The sequence below is a fragment of the Gymnoscopelus braueri genome (genome assembly GCF_963280865.1).
Source record: "Gymnoscopelus braueri genome assembly, chromosome: 24".
Classification (NCBI taxonomy): Eukaryota; Metazoa; Chordata; class Actinopteri; order Myctophiformes; family Myctophidae; genus Gymnoscopelus; species Gymnoscopelus braueri.
In genome coordinates, this window is record NC_137626.1 from 25,587,239 (window position 1) to 25,605,459 (window position 18,221).

The window sequence follows — 18,221 nt, forward strand, 5'->3', positions numbered from 1 at the left end:
GAATCTTGAATTCATGGAGATGTTTTTGTTGCATTCCTGAGCTAATAATTTGATGACTAATATATCTGGTAGGAGACTCAAAGAGTCTTCTTTGAGTCTCCTACTGGAGGGACCGCTGGTCATCAACTTATTGGCTCAGGAATGCGACAAAAACTAAAACATCTCCATGAATTCAATGCTTCATGGGGTGTGTAATTGATAGAAAATAAGTCATTTTTTGGGTGAACTACTCCTTTAAGTACTGTACCTAAGTACATTTTTTTTGTTTTTGTTGTTGTTATTGTTGTTACTTTCACTCTGTTAATTTCTGTAAATGTTTTTGAACATATTTACTTGAGTATTTTTCCACCACTGAATATAACAATGAGGAACTCATAGACAGAAAACTTTAATAGCACCAAGAGACAGAACCCCTTGTAGAGCAGAGAGTAAGATATTTTAGAAACTGGGACAGGGTGGAAGCATTGAGGATCCAACCACTATTCTATTCCAACCACAACACTCATTGTGAGTTCACACTAATTAGCTGAAGTAGTTTCATGTAGTTATCCACTAAAAGTCAAGGGGGGCAACGTTAATCAAGGATGAAAGACGATCTTTTGGGCAATAGTGCTGCTCTACATCTGACAAAGTAATAATGTTGCTATCATTTGGTAAGCAAGTTAGTTATCCATATAGGCAGAGAAGGAATGAAGTGCACATGCGCATACTGTAGGTGTACATGACGAAGCCTTTCCAGACAAATGGAAACAACATAATAATATATTGTTATAGCTGCCGGGGTATTGATTGATTGATTGAATACTTTATTAGCAGGATTGTTAACAGTACAGGTATGCCATAAGGACAACGCAAAAAGCCGAAGGGGGCTTGTTTCCATTGATTTGGACCCCTGTCTCCCACATAAACCACAGATCTCCCAAACATCCAAAAGGGAATTCACCTTTACCCAAGGCAGGGTTATTAGGGATATTAGGCTTCTGTTCTTCAGGCAGGACTACTCAGGAACATTTAATTATTATACAACCAGGATCAGCCAGACATGACCTTTGACTATGCCATCTTCCACTGGAGGCCACAGTAGCTCAATACATTAATTAAACAGCATTCCATCAGTGGCTTTGAACACAGCTATTTGGAATGTGACTGATGATGTAACATCTTGAACCCAGGTACTCACCGCAATGCCAAACTGCTGTAGGGCCAATCGGATCACCTCATTGGTTGAATCACAGTTACTGACTGCAAGAGTTTTGATCTGAACCAGGAAGGAGATATGACAGCATTGAATAGCAGCTTAGTGGAACACACGCACACGCACGCACGCACACACACACACACACACACACACACACACACACACACACACACACACACACACACACACACACACACACACACACACACACACACACACACACACACACACACACACACACACACACACACACACACACACACACGCACGCGTAACAGCAAACCTACATCAGCCAAGCTGCTGATTCCCTTCCCGTAGACTTTGAGAGGGATGGTTTTAGGCTCCTCCTTCTCTTTCTCTTCTTTAATTCGGCTAGAGAAGAGGAGCGAAATCATAGACAATAAGGAATATGCAAGTTCTTTCTTTGTGGACAAAAGATATGACAACTCCACTACAAAATGATACCACAGTCAGTGATGAATAAGATTCAAATGATTCCCGGCTCTTCAACACTCAATGAAATGTTTATGTATCAGACAGAGGGCCCATCTCTCCTCGCATGGTCTGATCCACTGTAAGTATGACTGATATACTGTATATTTTATAGTTATAGATAGTTTATATTTGCATACTCTCTCTTCTCTCTCTCTCTCTCTCTCTCTCTCTCGCACACACGCGCACACACACACACACACACACACACACACACACACACACACACACACACACACACACACACACACACACACACACACACACACACACTGTTAAGAGTTTACCTCTTGATGAGGGACAGCCATTTCTCTTTCTGGTCTGCGGAGCTGTGGAATAGATGGAATCGTAAACATTATAACAGCATAAACCTCTCAGCCACCATCGCTGTTTCACTGTCAGTGTGTGCATATTTTTGTATGTATGTATGTATGTATGTACAGTAAATGTGTGTGTGTGTGTGTGTGTGTGTGTGTGTGGGGAGGGGGTAAGGGGTTCACTGAACAACCAGTACAGCTGTCCTGGACCATGAAACTAGAAAGCCCAAAGGGATCCATAGAGAAATTATCATCTATTGAGCGGTTGCACACTGTGGGCCATTTTGTTCTTACATGAACAAGTAGAGTAAAATTCACTAACACTTTACTTTAGGTTGGGTCTATAATGCATTATAATCACATTTATAATGCGCTTATAAGGCATTATAACACTTGTCATAAATGTTTATAATCATGTATGACAACTCATAATAATGTATTATAAGTGCTGGTCATAATGCGTTATGAGCTTATTATGATGCATTACGCACGCACGCACGCACGCACGCACGCACGCACGCACGCACGCACGCACGCACGCACGCACGCACGCACGCACGCACGCACGCACGCACGCACGCACGCACGCACGCACGCACGCACGCACGCACGCACGCACGCACGCACGCACGCACGCACGCACGCACGCACGCACGCACGCACGCACGCACGCACGCACGCACGCACGCACGCACGCACGCACGCACGCACGCACAATAGTACCTGAACGTAGCAACACAGTTGCAGGTGGGCCAGCCCATGACGAAGCTCCTCACAGGGCTGGTACTCCCCTCACACACCTCCTCCATGCAGCCTGACGTCCACATCTCACACACACGCACCTGAGCCTTCTGCTTGAACTGGTTGCCTGACCTGAGAAGAGACAGAGATGTGAAAACACATGCACAACACAACAACTGAACTAACGTTTGTTACTACCGTATATTTGACAGATAAACTAGTTCCCCAGTTCCAACTCAATCCTAACTTAACCGTAACACCTTTAAACCTCACCTAACACCAATCCTAAAATGGTAATTTTCCCAGATCTTTCTAACCTTGTATGGTCATTACACACAAACTAATTACTTACTTGGCCTTGGCGATGACCAACATGTTGTTGAACAAGAACAGGTGTCTGTCCTGTGTCTGTAGTCCTGTCTTCAACTGGGCGTGGCCGTGGAGGAGAAACACCCTATCAGACCACACCAGGAAGGACTGGACCAATGGGCATGTCTCTGGGCAGAAGGGAGCCTGGAAGCAATCTCTGCAATCAGAACGCATAGAAGTCATCAAACCACTTAACTGTTTTATTTTACATGGCAACGAATGCACATTGTTTTGGGGGGGAATCCTTGCGTAAAATCATTTCCCCGACAACCAAATTAATTCCCTCACGATGATTCTCAGAACACAGAGGTAGAATTCTGATGTGTGAATTTAGTTTCAGATCATTTAACTCACAGAATGCACTGCATTCCTAAAAGCCCAACACAACACAAAGTCTGCTGTTTAAGAATGTGCACAAATCAAAAGCCACTGTGCAGAGCTGTTTACCAAAAAGATGTTCTTTCCTTTATTTCATTAAAGTAGGATGTGTGTGCGTTTGCATCTGTGGATGGATGAGATGGCGCTAACAGGACATGCTTCTCTCACTCTGACCCTCCTCCAACCTGTCCTCTCCAAGTCCGTTCAAGGGATTGAGATTCATTTCAAACTTCATGTATTAAATAATGAGATTGAAAGGCTTTCCCCACAGAGCATGTAGCCGATTGGCATCGGACCCAAACATCTGCCATTGGTCGGGCTCTAGTGCTGATACTTTGTATCAAGTGTTCAGTGAGTTTATTAGCTGGTATAGTTGAACACACATTCAATATACATACTGTACCTTCAACAACACCACAGCTCATCAGGATACCCTCACTCCCTCCCGTAGTCTATCCCTAAATGTACTTCCATGGTGAAAGGTGAGGACAGCAGGGTGGTGGATTAGGATAAAACACTCCCTGCCGGGAGCGTTTTAATGAATTTATTCACATCACTGTTCCACACGGTCAAAGCCAGGCCTATTAATAGAGCCCTTATCCCCTGATCTGATTGGCCACACAGGGATTATGCACCTGAATTCAGCTACTCCAGTTTATTTACAGTATGTGTGTGTGTGTGTGTGTGAGCGTTAGGTTATAAGCATTGCTTCTGCTAATCTACTCTGTAAAGTGTGTGAGATTAGTAGACATAATCTCTCTGTTCTCTACGTTACGCCCTCTTTCTGTATGTGTTTGTGTGACTCACTGAACTCAGTATGACTTATATGGCTTATGACTTCATCATCACTTCAGTGCAGATTAGCAGGGGTGTACATTGCCAGAGCATCCAATAATTTGACGGAGGAGCTCAGCGGATACCTACCCAGTCTCCCCTAAACGTGTCAAACCTGCTGCATGCCTATACAGTAGTAAGGCTTGTCCCATTAAGGCCACCATACCTGGAAACGGTCCTGGACCTGGTGAGAGCCTTGGTGATGATCAGTGAGGGAGCCGACTGGCGGCGATGACTCAGCGACTTCATTCTCTGAAGAAAGAGAGAGAGAGAGACAGAGAGACGGATGATGTAAAATAACCAGTGATTCAGTAAGATGTGGCCAAAAGACGAAATTAGAGCTCTTCACCGCAATGTTTTTTTACCACTTAAACCCCATACTGGAGTTCCCCAGGGCTCTATAGCAGGGTCCCTGCCTGCTTTCTCTCTACACTTATATCTTTGCCGGAAATAGCCGATCTACCACCTCACTCTGTGTGACGTTGAAATGCATTGTGATGAGCTTGTAGATCTGCCGTTTTCACTGAATGATAGCGATGTTAACCCTAGGGAAGCTAGGTGGTTAAAGTTGGGTCCATCAGTAACAGTTTAATTAACATCACAGTCATTTTGTTTCCCAGCTCTCTTCCTTTTCTGTCTTTCTCAGTGGGAGAGCGCAAAAATGCCTGATTAAATATAAGAAAGGTAGTCTCGTGGTGGCCCACAAACCCACTATTAACTCTCTCTCCTCTCTGCCTTCCCTTCATTGTTTTTTTTTAATTGATTGATTGAATACATTATGAACAGTTTGCAGATTGTACAGAGGTACGGTTTACAAATATTGTTAAAAGGATAACACAAAAGGCCCTAGGGGCTTGTTTCCATTGTGATCCTGTGTATTCAATCCATAAAGACATTTAAAGACAATAATTGACATGACATGGCTAGCTGGCCAGTTATAGAATGGATATTATTATTGTTCACGCTTAAGCATGGTTAGGTCTGGCTCTGCATTACATAGCAGACATGTTAAGCCCATATGAGCCACTGTGCAGCCTTGGAGGTGAGGCCCTTCAGCCCGTTCCAAAGTCTAGGCTTAAAGTGAAAAGTGACCGTCCCTTTGCCATCAGGACCCCTCAGCTTTCAAATAACCTGCCTGAGTAACTAAGGCTAGAATCAGTGACATTGGTTAAATCACTTCACAATCTTAAGACTTGCTTTTATTTATGTAATATCGTCTTGTGAGAAGAAGACACCGGCACACTGTCTTTGCTTGCTCAATGAAGAAAAAAAAAACATTTATTTACCTTTATTGAGCAAGCGAAGACTTCTGTCTTCTTCTCCCCACTTAGTGTCTGCTCCACCAACGCACCTGTCACTGAACATTTGTGCAAAAGACTCTGTTTACATATAATATCGTCTTACCACCACTTCTAATTTTATCGTTATTCTGATTTTATCTCCCAGTATTTATTCTATAATCCTGCTTCATGCAGCTTTAGTGTCATTAATTCAGGTTGAGTATTTCCGCTTTGATTCTGACTGTAAAAGCACTTTCTTAAGTGCTTTTACAGTCAACTAAGTGCAGCAAGTGTTTTTAATGGTGCTATATAAACTCTGACAGGTCACAATAATAGGGAAATAAATATATATTGTTTGGATGGTTAGACAGATAGGCGGACAGAGAGACAGCCTATGAGGCCCCCCTACATTATATTATTACTACAATGACTGCCAATATTCTCTACCCTGATGTTCTCTACAGACTCTCAGAGACCCGTTTTATCATCCCATGCCTTGCAGCTCAATCAATAGAATGATAAAGTGTGAGATATAAACTGTATAGATATAAAAGTACGACAAAGTATAAATCAGGCTAAAAACACCCTGGAGCCACACCACCAGGTGTGAGAGAGCCAGACAGGCATTCACATAATGCTTGGCTTATGTTTACACGCTCCTCTGTCGTTACATAACCTCTCTAATGTTCCTCTCATCCATCAGAGCATCAGTCGCCGTGGCCTCCAAACGTCATGACAGCCAACATGACACAGGAGGAATTTAGGGACGTAAAGATTAGCCAGATGTCACACTTTATGGGCTAGCTTTGATGGTCAGAGGACACTCTCTCTTCTCTTCTTTCACAAATACTCTCTCTGTATTCCTACTTTCTTGCCCTTTCCCATGAGATTTTTTAACACATACTATGTGACACAGGTTTTGTAATTAAAATATATAGTCAAGCAACAGACACTTTAAACGCAGCTGAAGGTAATAATGTTAGTTGTGGGTGTGCTTCATTTAGGTGTTTCTGTGTGCCAACATGAGGGTAACTGTACAGGAGCTGTTCTTGCACACAGCAACACGAAAATGAATCTACCCACATTTAATGTTATTACCTTCAGCTGTGTTCACCGCTCAAAATATCTGCTGTGAAAAGGTCCATTCAATTCCACCAGTCAACATATCTGAAATCCAACATGCTGTTCCTTTAACATTTGCTGTCCTTTCTTTCAATATCACGAGCTTTTATCAACCATTTCATAAACTAATATTCCAGCATGCCCGCTGGTATGATATGTGATCCTCGTTTCACAAATTATGTAATTTGCATATACCGTACATCGGCTTAGCTATGGAATAGTAGTAACAGCCTGCAAGGGGCGGAGGTCACTAGGACACAGACGAGCTCTCCAGCGTCACATGGCCACAAGAGCTAAATAAACTCTGTCTTATACAGTGTGCCACCGGTGGACGATAAAAGCATATTGGGGGTATTTCTGTTAACCACGTGAACCCAAGCATCCCTATGCTGGGGAGAACATTTTGCGGTTATAGTAGATCTACAAGCTCCCAATGCGTTGTGTAGTGATGAATTGTGCATAAGAAGAGGAAGCTGTACCTACTCTAATACATTTTCTACAAGGAGCTATTATACAGTGTGTCGGACATCTTCCTCTTCTTATGTATGTATTTAAATTTAGCACCTGTGAATCTTTGTTGGGATGTGTGTGCTTCCCTCTGGACTCTGTTTCTAGCGATGAATTGTGACCTTGTAGATCGGCTATTTTTGGCAAAGATATATTATTTCAAAGATATGTAGAGGTGAAAAAAGGAGGGGGCCCAGTATAGACCCCTGGGAGACTTCGGTCAACTAAGTATATATGAACAAAGCAGGGTTTTCAAAGAAGTACTGCGTGATTCCAAAAAGGTGAGGACTGCAGACTTGCAAAGAAAAGGCACTCCGTCTTTGGTGAAAAAATTAAGAATTTATTTTATGCAAGGCAACAAATTATGACCAATGCGTATCAACCTTATATAAGTATATATATATATTAATATTTAATCTATATAGGATTTAAGTGGTTAAGGGTTGAAATTATGTAATATCAACCCATTAGGCTACACATAGAACAGGCCATTGAATGTAGATGCATTTGGGTCCTATTTGTCCAGAACACTATAGCAGCCCCAGATTGGCTCAGAACAGGCTGACCGCTACCTGACTTCAGTGGTCCACACAGTACCTTGTAGTTCTGTGATTAATGACATTGTGCTAGTAACTCAGTAACCACATGAGACGAGAGGACAAATGGGCCAGCCTGCTGTTTTTCGCTTCCCTCGCAAAGATACATTTATGCTGCCCTGGGTTGTACAGAGAGTTTCCAAGAGGAATATGCTACATCTTTGGCTTCAGTCACTCAGGGAAAAGACAAAACAATGGGTTTGTAAAGATTTTAGTTAAGTGAAGGAAGACAGCAAACGGAGGGTAGAGACGGGGTGCAATTCATGACATATGAGGGCAGGATGCAAAAACATGACCTCAGGAGCAGGTCTGTGCCTAGCAGGGCCAATTCCAATTTGTATGGTGCCCTTGCCACATTGTTTCATAGTTTTTATACTAATTTCTGTACTTATTATTTGGGTCAAAGCACTTTTTGGGGCTTTTTATGCATTTATTTAAGAGAGGGATTAGTCCATGAGCCAGAGCCCCAAAATTGAGCAATGATTATCGAAAGAGTGGGCAAAACCAAACCTATATTACATTGTTCATAGGGTCAATACGAGTAAATAAATATATGATAACCTTTCCACAGGAGCAGCTTTTTCATGGTTATCACACATTTTGTTATTTTCCCCATACGTACATGACAGGTGAAAAAATGACAACATTTTAAAAAGAGTTATCATAATGAAACTTCCTGAGTTGATTACTTACATGAAGACAATGATTTATCGTATTACAAGTTTTCTGAAATTGTATATTTAAATATGCAAATTAGGCATTTGGAAAATATGCCCACATTTGCATAACTTTCCAGAATCAATATTGGAACATTGGACAAAGCCAGAGTCAACATACTTATTTAATTTTGTTAAGATGTTGGAGTCAAAGGTTTTCAACGAGGGAATATTCAATATCTGGCTCAATTTTGGGGCTCTGGCTCATGGACTAAATGCCTAATTTGCATATTTAAATATACAATTTCAGAAAACTTGTAATACGATAAATCATTGTCTTCATGTAAGTAATCAACTCAGGAAGTTTCATTATTATAACTCTTTTTGAAATTTTGTAATTTTTTCACCTGTCATGTACGTATGGGGAAAATAACAAAATGTGTGATAACTATGAAAAAGCTGCTCCTGTGGAGAGGTTATCATATATTTATTTACTCGTATTGACCCTATGAACAATTTAATATAGGTATGGTTTTGCCCACTCTTTCGATAATGAAATCTTGTCTGGCTCATGGACTAGATAGGGAAAGTAGGCTGACAGGAAATGGGGAGAGAGATGGCGGTTGACACGCAGCAAAGGTGGTCGGGAACGGGAGTCGAACCTGCAACACGCTGTCAGGCTGGCATTGCAGCCTAGGGTGCCTGGACCGTCACGATATGCATATTTGCATATTTCTGGCGTCAGATTTGCATCTAGATTTATGCAAGACTGGCCCTTTCTGGACCAATGCCTTCCAGGCATGCATACATGTGCACACGCACACGCACACACACACACACACGCACACGCACACGCACACGCACACACACGCACACGCACACGGACACGCACACACAGAGCAGCCATGGCAGAATCTGTCAATCTTTATTCAAGCTGCTGTGAGTGAATAAAGTGTGATTCTTTCACACTCAACACACCCAGGTGTGCCAACAATATAAACAGCCGAGTTACTGGAATGCACCGTCGTCTTTGTACCAGAAAAATATGCAGGGAGAATGATGCAACACTCATTCCCTGCATGTAAGCCTTAGCTGCAAGCACAAACTGACAGTTATCATCTGCTCTAATGGCATTAAAGTCATTTCAGCCCAAAGTAGGTCAAAGTCATGTTATTAGAAGAAGAAAAAAAAACAATAGACTTAAAATGGTCTGTCTCGGCTTAAACAGTCTGTGTCCAAACACACACACACACACACACACACACACACACACTGCCAAGAGTTTGCTTGCTAAAGAAACTGCAGCTACTGAAATGACAGAATAACTACAGTGATGACAGCTTTTTCATACAAAAGAATACTCAAGTCAAGTACATTATACTAGGTTAATCTATTCTATACAGTAGTATCAGCTTTGATTGACTAGCAATATGTTGATTTTTCCTGCACGGAAAATATGGGGATCAAACCCAGGCATTCAGGGCCCTCAGATATGGTATGGTTTAAAATCTCTTGTTTGGGTTTCCAGTGTGATATGTTGCCATGGGGCCCAGGATTCCAACTATTCTGGTTTGACACCCAGGGCATTGTCGTTTTATCGCAGGTTGAAATGAACAAGGACATTACCACATGCAACCTAATTCGAGGTTTGTTGTGGTGCTGCAGAATTCGGCCCCACGGCTATTTGATAGATGCATGTTCTGCCCAGAAATAGCTGAATGATACAAAATGTGTTAGGGTAGACTACTAATTAAGGTTACAGTAGCAGTCTCTAGTCTACACAACAATGTATATGTGTAGCCTACTGGGCTGGCAATCCAAAAGCATGAGATGCAAAGATCTGATCAGCACATAGGGACTTCCATACCCCCACCTAGTGCAAAACACTTTGGTTCGACCAAATATCTGAATGGACAATGGGATTAAAAATTATTAGCTATTATATGTTCTTTAGAATAGATTTTTAACATTGTTTGTAACATATAGGCCTGTTTTGAAACATACTCATTCAAATGCTGAATTTTAGAAATGTATTTGTTTCATATGCAATAGGCCTCTACTAAATGTCATTGAAATCTGTGGAATTAGGCACACTTAACTAATAGTCGGCATGTTGGTGGCTGGCAGTCTGTCTGACCCAAATCTAAATGGGTCTAAACAGCAGTCCAGGTAGGCTAAGCATTGCAGGCAGACTCTGAACATGGTAGCCTACAAATTAATTTAACTCCGAGAGTGTACAGATGCACTGATGTAAAGTAACTAAGTACATTTACTCAAGTACTGTACTTAAGTACAATTTTTAGGTATTTTTTACTTTAGTATTTCTATTTTTCAGTACTTTTAATTCTACTCCACTACATCTCAGAGGCAAATATTATACTTTTACTCCACCACAATGATTTGAACACTTTAGCAACTAGTTGCTTTGTAGATTTTGATTATTATTACAAAGCATACATTACCCACTTCAGCCCTATATACATTTCGGCCTTTTGAAAATAGCAGATCTACAAGCTCACAATGCGTCACGAATTGTGAACTTGTAGATCTGCTATTTTCAAAAGATTTTTTTAAAAACATTTTATACATTTGAAAACTTGTGAAATGGGACATACTGCATAATGAGTACTTTTACTTTTGTACTTTAAGAATATTTTGATACCAATACTTTTGTACTTTTACTCAAGTACATTTTGAATTCCGGACTTTCACTTGTAACAGAGTATTTCTACATTGCAGTATTGGTAGGGTACTTTTCCCACCACTGTACAGATGTAACCAACTATTTGCACACTAGAGTGACAGACAGACAGACAGACAGACAGACAGACAGACAGACAGACAGACAGACGCGCGCGCACACACACACACACACACACACACACACACACACACACACACACACACACACTACACAGTCCATCAGACATCCATCATACCCGTTTGTTTTCGCTCTTCTCGTCGTCCCCGGCCAGAGAGGCTCGGCTGCGGCTCAGGCAGTCCTGCTGCTGCGGCGACATGCTTTCCATCCAGGCTCCAGTAAAAACGCACCGATCGCTCAATGTCACACGTGATGCAAGAGTCTGTTTAGCTCCATCCCATCCGATACATGATGCAGGCAAAGAAGAACCTAAAGAAAACGTGTATCTCTGGCATTTAATCGAGTGCGTAAAAATAAATGATCAATGAACTTCAAGCTGGCGCAGAGACAGACAAACTGATCTGTCAAAAAATAATAAACACAGCTCCTCATCATTCATTATTATCCATTTGGGAATTAAATATGCTCTGAAGTATAAACTCACCTCCAGAGGAATCCTGTGTGAATAATAACCCAGACACAAAGTGTGCCAATTCATTATGCGTCTTTACGCGCAGCCTGGAGGCAGATGGGGGCGGGGCCTAACGGTCCCTTGGGGCCAGTGGCTCCAATCTGGAGCAGACTGAGGATAGAGGTGTGTAAAATAAAAAGGAAAACGTTTTAAAGTGATGCTATAGGTGTATTCGTCTGTCATTAAATGTTTTGATTATTTGAATACACAGGACCCCAATGGAAACAAGCCATATAGCCTAGTGCTTTCTTGGGTTTTAATCCTGTTCTTTTGTGCTTTTTTTTTTGCAAACTGCTAATAAAGTATTCAATCAATCAATCAATCAATCAATCAATCAATCAAACAAACAGGTCTCTGGCAGAGACCTGTTTGGTCTCTGGCAGAGACCTGTTTGTTTGATTGATTGATTGATCGCAGTGGTGGAAAAAGTACTCGCATTTTAATTTTAAGTAAAAGTATCAATTCTGCAATATAGAAATACTCTGTTACAAGTAAAAGTCTGGAATTAAAAATGTACTTGAGTAAAAGTACAAAAGTATTGGTATCAAAATATACTTAAAGTACCAAAAGTTAAAAGTACTCATTATGCAGAATGTCCCATTTCACTAGTTTTCAAATGTATACAAATCTTTTGAAAATAGCAGATCTACAAGCTCACAATGCCTCGCGATGCGACGCATTGTGAGCTCATGCAGTAGATCAGCTTTTTTTCAAATGGCCGAAATGTAGGACTGAAGTGGTTAATGTAATAATAATCAAAATTAAAATCTACAAGGTAACTAGTAACTAAAGTTTTCAAATAATTATAGTGGAGTAAAAGTTAAAGTAGAATTTTTCCTCTGAGATATAATGGAGTAGAAGTAAAAGTACTGAAAATTGTTAATACTCCAGTAAAGTAAAAATACCTCAAAATTTTACCTAAGTGCAGTACTTGAGTAAATGTACTTAGTTACTTTACACCACTGGGTCTCTGACCGTTTATTCATTATTATTATTATTATTATTATTATTATTATTAAGGAATGTGAACTTCATGCGAGCGGGTGTTGACAAGTGAACAGTGATTGAACAAGTTTGCTGAATGGGTGACAGATGTTGGGATCAATGACATTGTGTGGACAGTTTAACCACACTGACATCAATTAGCACAGATAAATGATAATAAAAAAGGCCATTGAATTTGGACTTTATGTCCAGATTTGTCCCTGTTATCTAACCATATCATGAACTCAGCATCATGATGGACAAGACAGAGGTATACGCACTCAATGTCCAATAAAACAAAAATGGAGGTGGAATTTTCTGGTCTGCAGGTAGTCGACTTCTGCTTTGAAAAAACAAGGATACTGATTTATTTATTTATTTGGACCTTCCTGGGGTCCACACCCTATGGTCCACACACAACTAAATATAAGAAGACCTATCACATGTAATTTGAATTTGAATGTAGCATGTCTTAATGAAGGCCACTGTAACTTCATTACACTATAAAACTTTAAAGAATGTTAAATTTTGTTTGTAATAATGAGGAGAAGGATGAGAAGGAAGAGACAAGACAACTCTTAGTCACTATGCAAACATTTATTAAAAGGTACAGGAAACCGACGTTTGGACTATAGTCTTCCTCAGGGAACCCTGAGGAAGACACTTTGCTTTGTTTCAAGGGGAGCTAATTTGAAAACAGATGCTGCAAAATATTAAGGCAAATAAATAATGGAAGAAATAATGCAAATGTTGGGTACCGCTGTGAATAAGCATGGACATACTAGACACAGCTCATTCAATATCAGACTGAATGAAGAGGGAACGATCCAGAGAATGTGTGCGTGTGCCAGAAAAAGGCTCTGAAATAGAAAGACACTGAAAAAAATATGCATATCGTCCCCAAATCGATTATACTTCTGGGGACAGAAGTGGGCCACAAACTGGGCTAAAGCAGAACCAGGACAAAAAGTGACACAGAGAGAAAGTGTGTGTGTGCAGTGTGTGCACATGTTCATTCCCCAAATTGGCCACAATCAGCCCTGTTAAAAGTGGATCAGTGTAATGATTACCTAGTGGGATGTTGATAATGAGCTGCCTTCGGCATGGCAAAGAAAAGCAGCCATCCCTACCCACAACTGTCTCCCGCACATTTTCCATCTATAATATTTCAATGAGGAGGCCTGGACCTGGCCTAGAGTTCCGGGCACCTAGGCTCATAAGCAGCCTAGACCCGACGGTCTTTGCTGCATGTCTCTCCCCCCGTTTCCTGTCCATCTCTACTATGAAACTATAAATAAAGGCAAAAACAAACCCAAAAAAATATTTAAAAAAAAATATATATATATATATTTCAATGAGCAGCCTTTTGTGGGGAAAGAGGGTGTTATGACTTCTCCCTCAACATTGATGGCTCCATTGTCACCCCCTCCACCCAAGTCTGCAACCTTGGTGTCATCCTGGACCCCACCCTCTCCTTCCAGTCCCATGTCAACCATATCACTAAAACTGCCTTCTTTCATCTACGCAACATTGCCCGCCTTCGTCCCAGCCTGTCACACACTGCTGCTGAGACACTCATTCCGGCCTTCATTACATCCGGACTCGACTACTGCAATAGACTAGGCTTACTATATGGCGTCACCACCAAGGTTCTCAAGAACAGTACTGTACAAAATTCTGCCGCCCTCCTGCTCACCAGAACCCGATCCAGGGACCACATCACACCAGTCCTCCGTGACCTCCACTGGTTCCCAGTCAAGCACAGAATTTACTTCAAAATACTAATCACTACCTACAAACAGTGGCGGAGCGTCCGGGGAGGCCAGGGAGGCGGCCGCCTCCGGGCCCGCGACCCAGGAGGGCCCGGGCCGTCAGATAATAAATCGGTAAAATCAGGCAAAAATAAGAATTAAACAACATAACCCTAACCTAACCCTACCCTAACCCTAAAACCGAAATAAAGTGACAAAAAGCCCCCCAAAAAGTGACCGAATCCGCCGAAACCCAGCAAAATTGGGGGGGCCTGATCACTGTGCCGTGCCTCCCGGCCCGGCTTTGAGTTGTTCCGCCACTGCCTACAAAGCCCTCAACAACCAGCCCCCCCGCTACCTCTCTGAACTCATCTAACGCCATGCCCCCTCCCGCTCCCTCAGGTCGGGGTGATGCCAACCTCCTGGACACCCCAAATAAGCGAACCTGGGGTGACAGGGCCTTCTCAGTGGCTACCACCCCCTCACTGTGGAACTCACTCCCAGCTCACATCAGAGCTGCCCCCACCCTCACCACATTTAAAACCACACTCAAAACCCACCTTTTCAGCCTCACATTCCCTACATAAATCCCAACTCCCCTTTGTTGTCCGTCTGTCCGTCCGTCCGTCCATCTGTCTGTGAGCAGCTAATCTCCGGCACCGTTGGCCCGATCGCTGCGAAACTGTGCACACAAACTCCCTAGATGCCAATTCAGAACCTCTGCGTGCCCATGTGAATTTTTCATATGGGCCTGTTATAGCGCCACCAGGAGGCCGATTTGTGCTAAACCCATTTTTGGATATTACTCCTACAGATTTTACCCAAACATCACGCAAATCGGTACACAGTATCTCTAAAGTCATGTGATCAAGTCGGATCTGTCCGATATTTCATATTCCATCCTGATTGGCTAAGGTTGGCTTCCAAAGTTTGCAGGATTGGTCCGTTTTGAACAAAATGTCTCAAATCATGAACGCAGTGTGCGATTTCTGTGAAAATGTGCACGCACATTCCCTCTAGGCAGAGGAAGAAATGCCACCCTTTTCACATTGCCCTGTTATAGCGCCACCAGCAGGTCTAATTTAGCAAAACCCATTTTTGCAACAACATGCCTCAAATCATGAATGCACGCACATTCCCACTAGGCCGATTCACATTGCCTTTACACAGCCATTCTGTGAACCGTCGAAGGTTGCTTTTCTGTCTTATTTTTGTCAATTTTTTTCAAATTGTTTTGTCGGTGCTTTTGTTTTATGGATGGATGCTGCGGCTGTTAATCAGTCCTGTGACATTTGTACACTGCTGAAGGGTTTGTATGTGAAACATTTATAAAAACTTGAATGAGAAAACAAAAAATTCTGCTCAGCTCTGAACTCAATTCAAACTGTTTGTAGTGACCAGAGTTTGGTGGCCGAGTTTCATCAATGTTTGATATCGTCGCTGTGGAGCAGCGACGATATCAAAGATAAAAGCCCCCCCCATAATGCCCTATTCTATATTGGCGGTGTTGTGCAAAATAGCAGATATTTTAGATTTTTTTTTAACATTAGGGAAATATATATTTTTGTTTATAATATAAAAAAGGGATGCCAGGTTTTAAGTGGTTAAGTACTGTATGTCTGTGGGTTTTATAAATACATTGATTTAACCAATGAAAATGTTTAACAAGAGCTTGTGACAAATAATAACTACTGTACATTGGATCCACTGGAACACAAGTTCTTTTTTCCATTTCCTTAAAAAGTAACAGTTTTGGATATAAGGTTTCTGCTTGACAGCGACATAGTGAATTGAAAGAAACGAGGTCACTTGCAGTGCTGTCCTCACTTGCACAGCTGTGCTGATTGGTCAGCTGCCTTATAACCCCCTAGAGTTCGGTACAAACTGTCCCTGAACTTGCCCCATTTCTTTTTTCTTTTTACACCTCTTTTCTCCCCAATTTAAGTCATTATGCCAATCAATTCCTCCCCACACAAATGTTGTGTTGTCACTGCTGTTGTATCCCATGACTCACCTACCAGTGAGGAACCCCCACTGGGAGGATGTAGAGCCTTCATGCTACTCCTCCCGCCCAACATTCTCTGCTGATAGATGCCGCCTCCAGCCAGTAGGATTACGTGCAGTGACAATTATCGCACTCCCCACCTGGCTTCCCTAACCCGAACCATTGACCAAGGAAGCTTATTTAAGGAAAGATCGATCGCCGACATCATTTTCTCTATCCAGCAATTCCAGCCGGCAGATGCGTCACACTGGGTAGTAAACTCACACCGGAAGTTATGTGAAATAACATTGGAGTCTGGACAGCTTGTGAACAAACACTATTTCTGAACGATTGAGACCTTTATAAAATACTCGGCTCAGGAAAATAAAAGACACATTGTTTTCTGCTGTGTTGCTTTTCGATGTGTACTCTATATAATTTTATAGAGGTATCTAAAGAGCACAAAGTACGTTTCTGAACGTGCCAAGTATCGCAAGACTGTCCACCATTTCCTGTCTGGCAACCAAATCTCGTGATACCTCTGAGACAGAAACGATACCGGCCGCTGTTTAGATGCCTCAATAAAATTATGTACTGTGCCCATTGAAAAGAAAGTGATTAGAAAACAACCTGTGATATGTCTTCTTTTATATTCCTGAACCGATTATATGACAAAGGTCGCAAGCATTCACTGCCATGTATTTCATCAAACGTCCGGTGCAAAGTTTGCCACGCATGAGCGTCATGGCACATCCCCGGCGTCCAGCGTGTCCCTTCCTTAAATATGCTTCCTTCCCAAAGTCCCCTTCCGGGGACGCTGTGGGCGCTGTGGGCGTGTTCTCTCCTCCGCGTCATCAGTGCCCATAACCTAGGTGGGGTTGGTGAAAGGGCCTCTCTGTGTGGAGTTTGCATTGGAATAATGTGTTCAACGGGACTGATCTACGGTATTAACTATAAAATAAATAAAAGTCAATTTCAGCTCAGTAGACTTGGTGTTAGAGTGTTCGCCCTGAGATTGGGATTGGGGTTCAATTCCCTGGCCGAGTCATACCATAGACTATAAAAATGGGACCCAATGCCTCCCTGCTTGACACTCAGCATTAACGGTTGGATTGGGGTTACGTCCCTGTGACATACTAGCGTCATGTCCAGGGGGTGTACTTGTCCATCATGGCTGAGGGATGTACTTGTACATCAAGTCGCCTCACGCTACAAAAACAGAAGATAGGCTCCTGCCCTATGGGCCACATGGCTCGGCAAGACTTATACTTAAAACAATCAATACATACGCTACCAAGACAAAAGGACAGCAGTCAAACTGACGCTTAATAACAAAAGTTCCTCTTGTTAATCTTGTTAGGACAGTTCCTGCTGGTGTGGACTAATTGTTCTAGTATATTGGAGTGTTTTACCTAAGGCTGGTGTACGTGATAGTGCTGGATAAGGTGGGTGTAACCACACCATGCCTTAAGTGTTAATAGTTATTAGGACAATTGTCAGGTATACTGTGCTTTGGGGTATTACAGTTTATACTTTTGTGTACATAGGGAGAGACAAACTCCTCTAAATGTTTGTCCTATTTCATATAACAGCACATAAATAGGCTATGAAATCAGAACAGATGGTTAATAATAATAAATAAATAATAATATATAGGTGCATCAATTACTCATTTGAAAA

The 18,221-nt window shown here is 41.9% G+C and overlaps 1 protein-coding gene across 1 annotated transcript in view; it reads right to left on the reverse strand.

The window, feature by feature from the left end:
- The window catches only part of LOC308080314 (rho GTPase-activating protein 20-like), a 21,541-nt gene extending 9,967 nt beyond the window's left edge, over positions 1-11,574 (reverse strand). The window contains exons 1-7 of the mRNA XM_080422119.1: positions 11,430-11,574; positions 4,496-4,581; positions 3,101-3,274; positions 2,731-2,880; positions 1,978-2,019; positions 1,486-1,570; positions 1,181-1,258 (exon numbers count right to left, since the gene is read on the reverse strand). Coding sequence (XP_080278245.1) covers positions 1,181-1,258; positions 1,486-1,570; positions 1,978-2,019; positions 2,731-2,880; positions 3,101-3,274; positions 4,496-4,581; positions 11,430-11,519 — 705 coding nt within the window. The 5' untranslated portion in view covers positions 11,520-11,574. The remainder of the gene's footprint in view (positions 1-1,180; positions 1,259-1,485; positions 1,571-1,977; positions 2,020-2,730; positions 2,881-3,100; positions 3,275-4,495; positions 4,582-11,429) is intronic.
- Between the last annotated feature and the right edge of the window lie 6,647 nt (positions 11,575-18,221).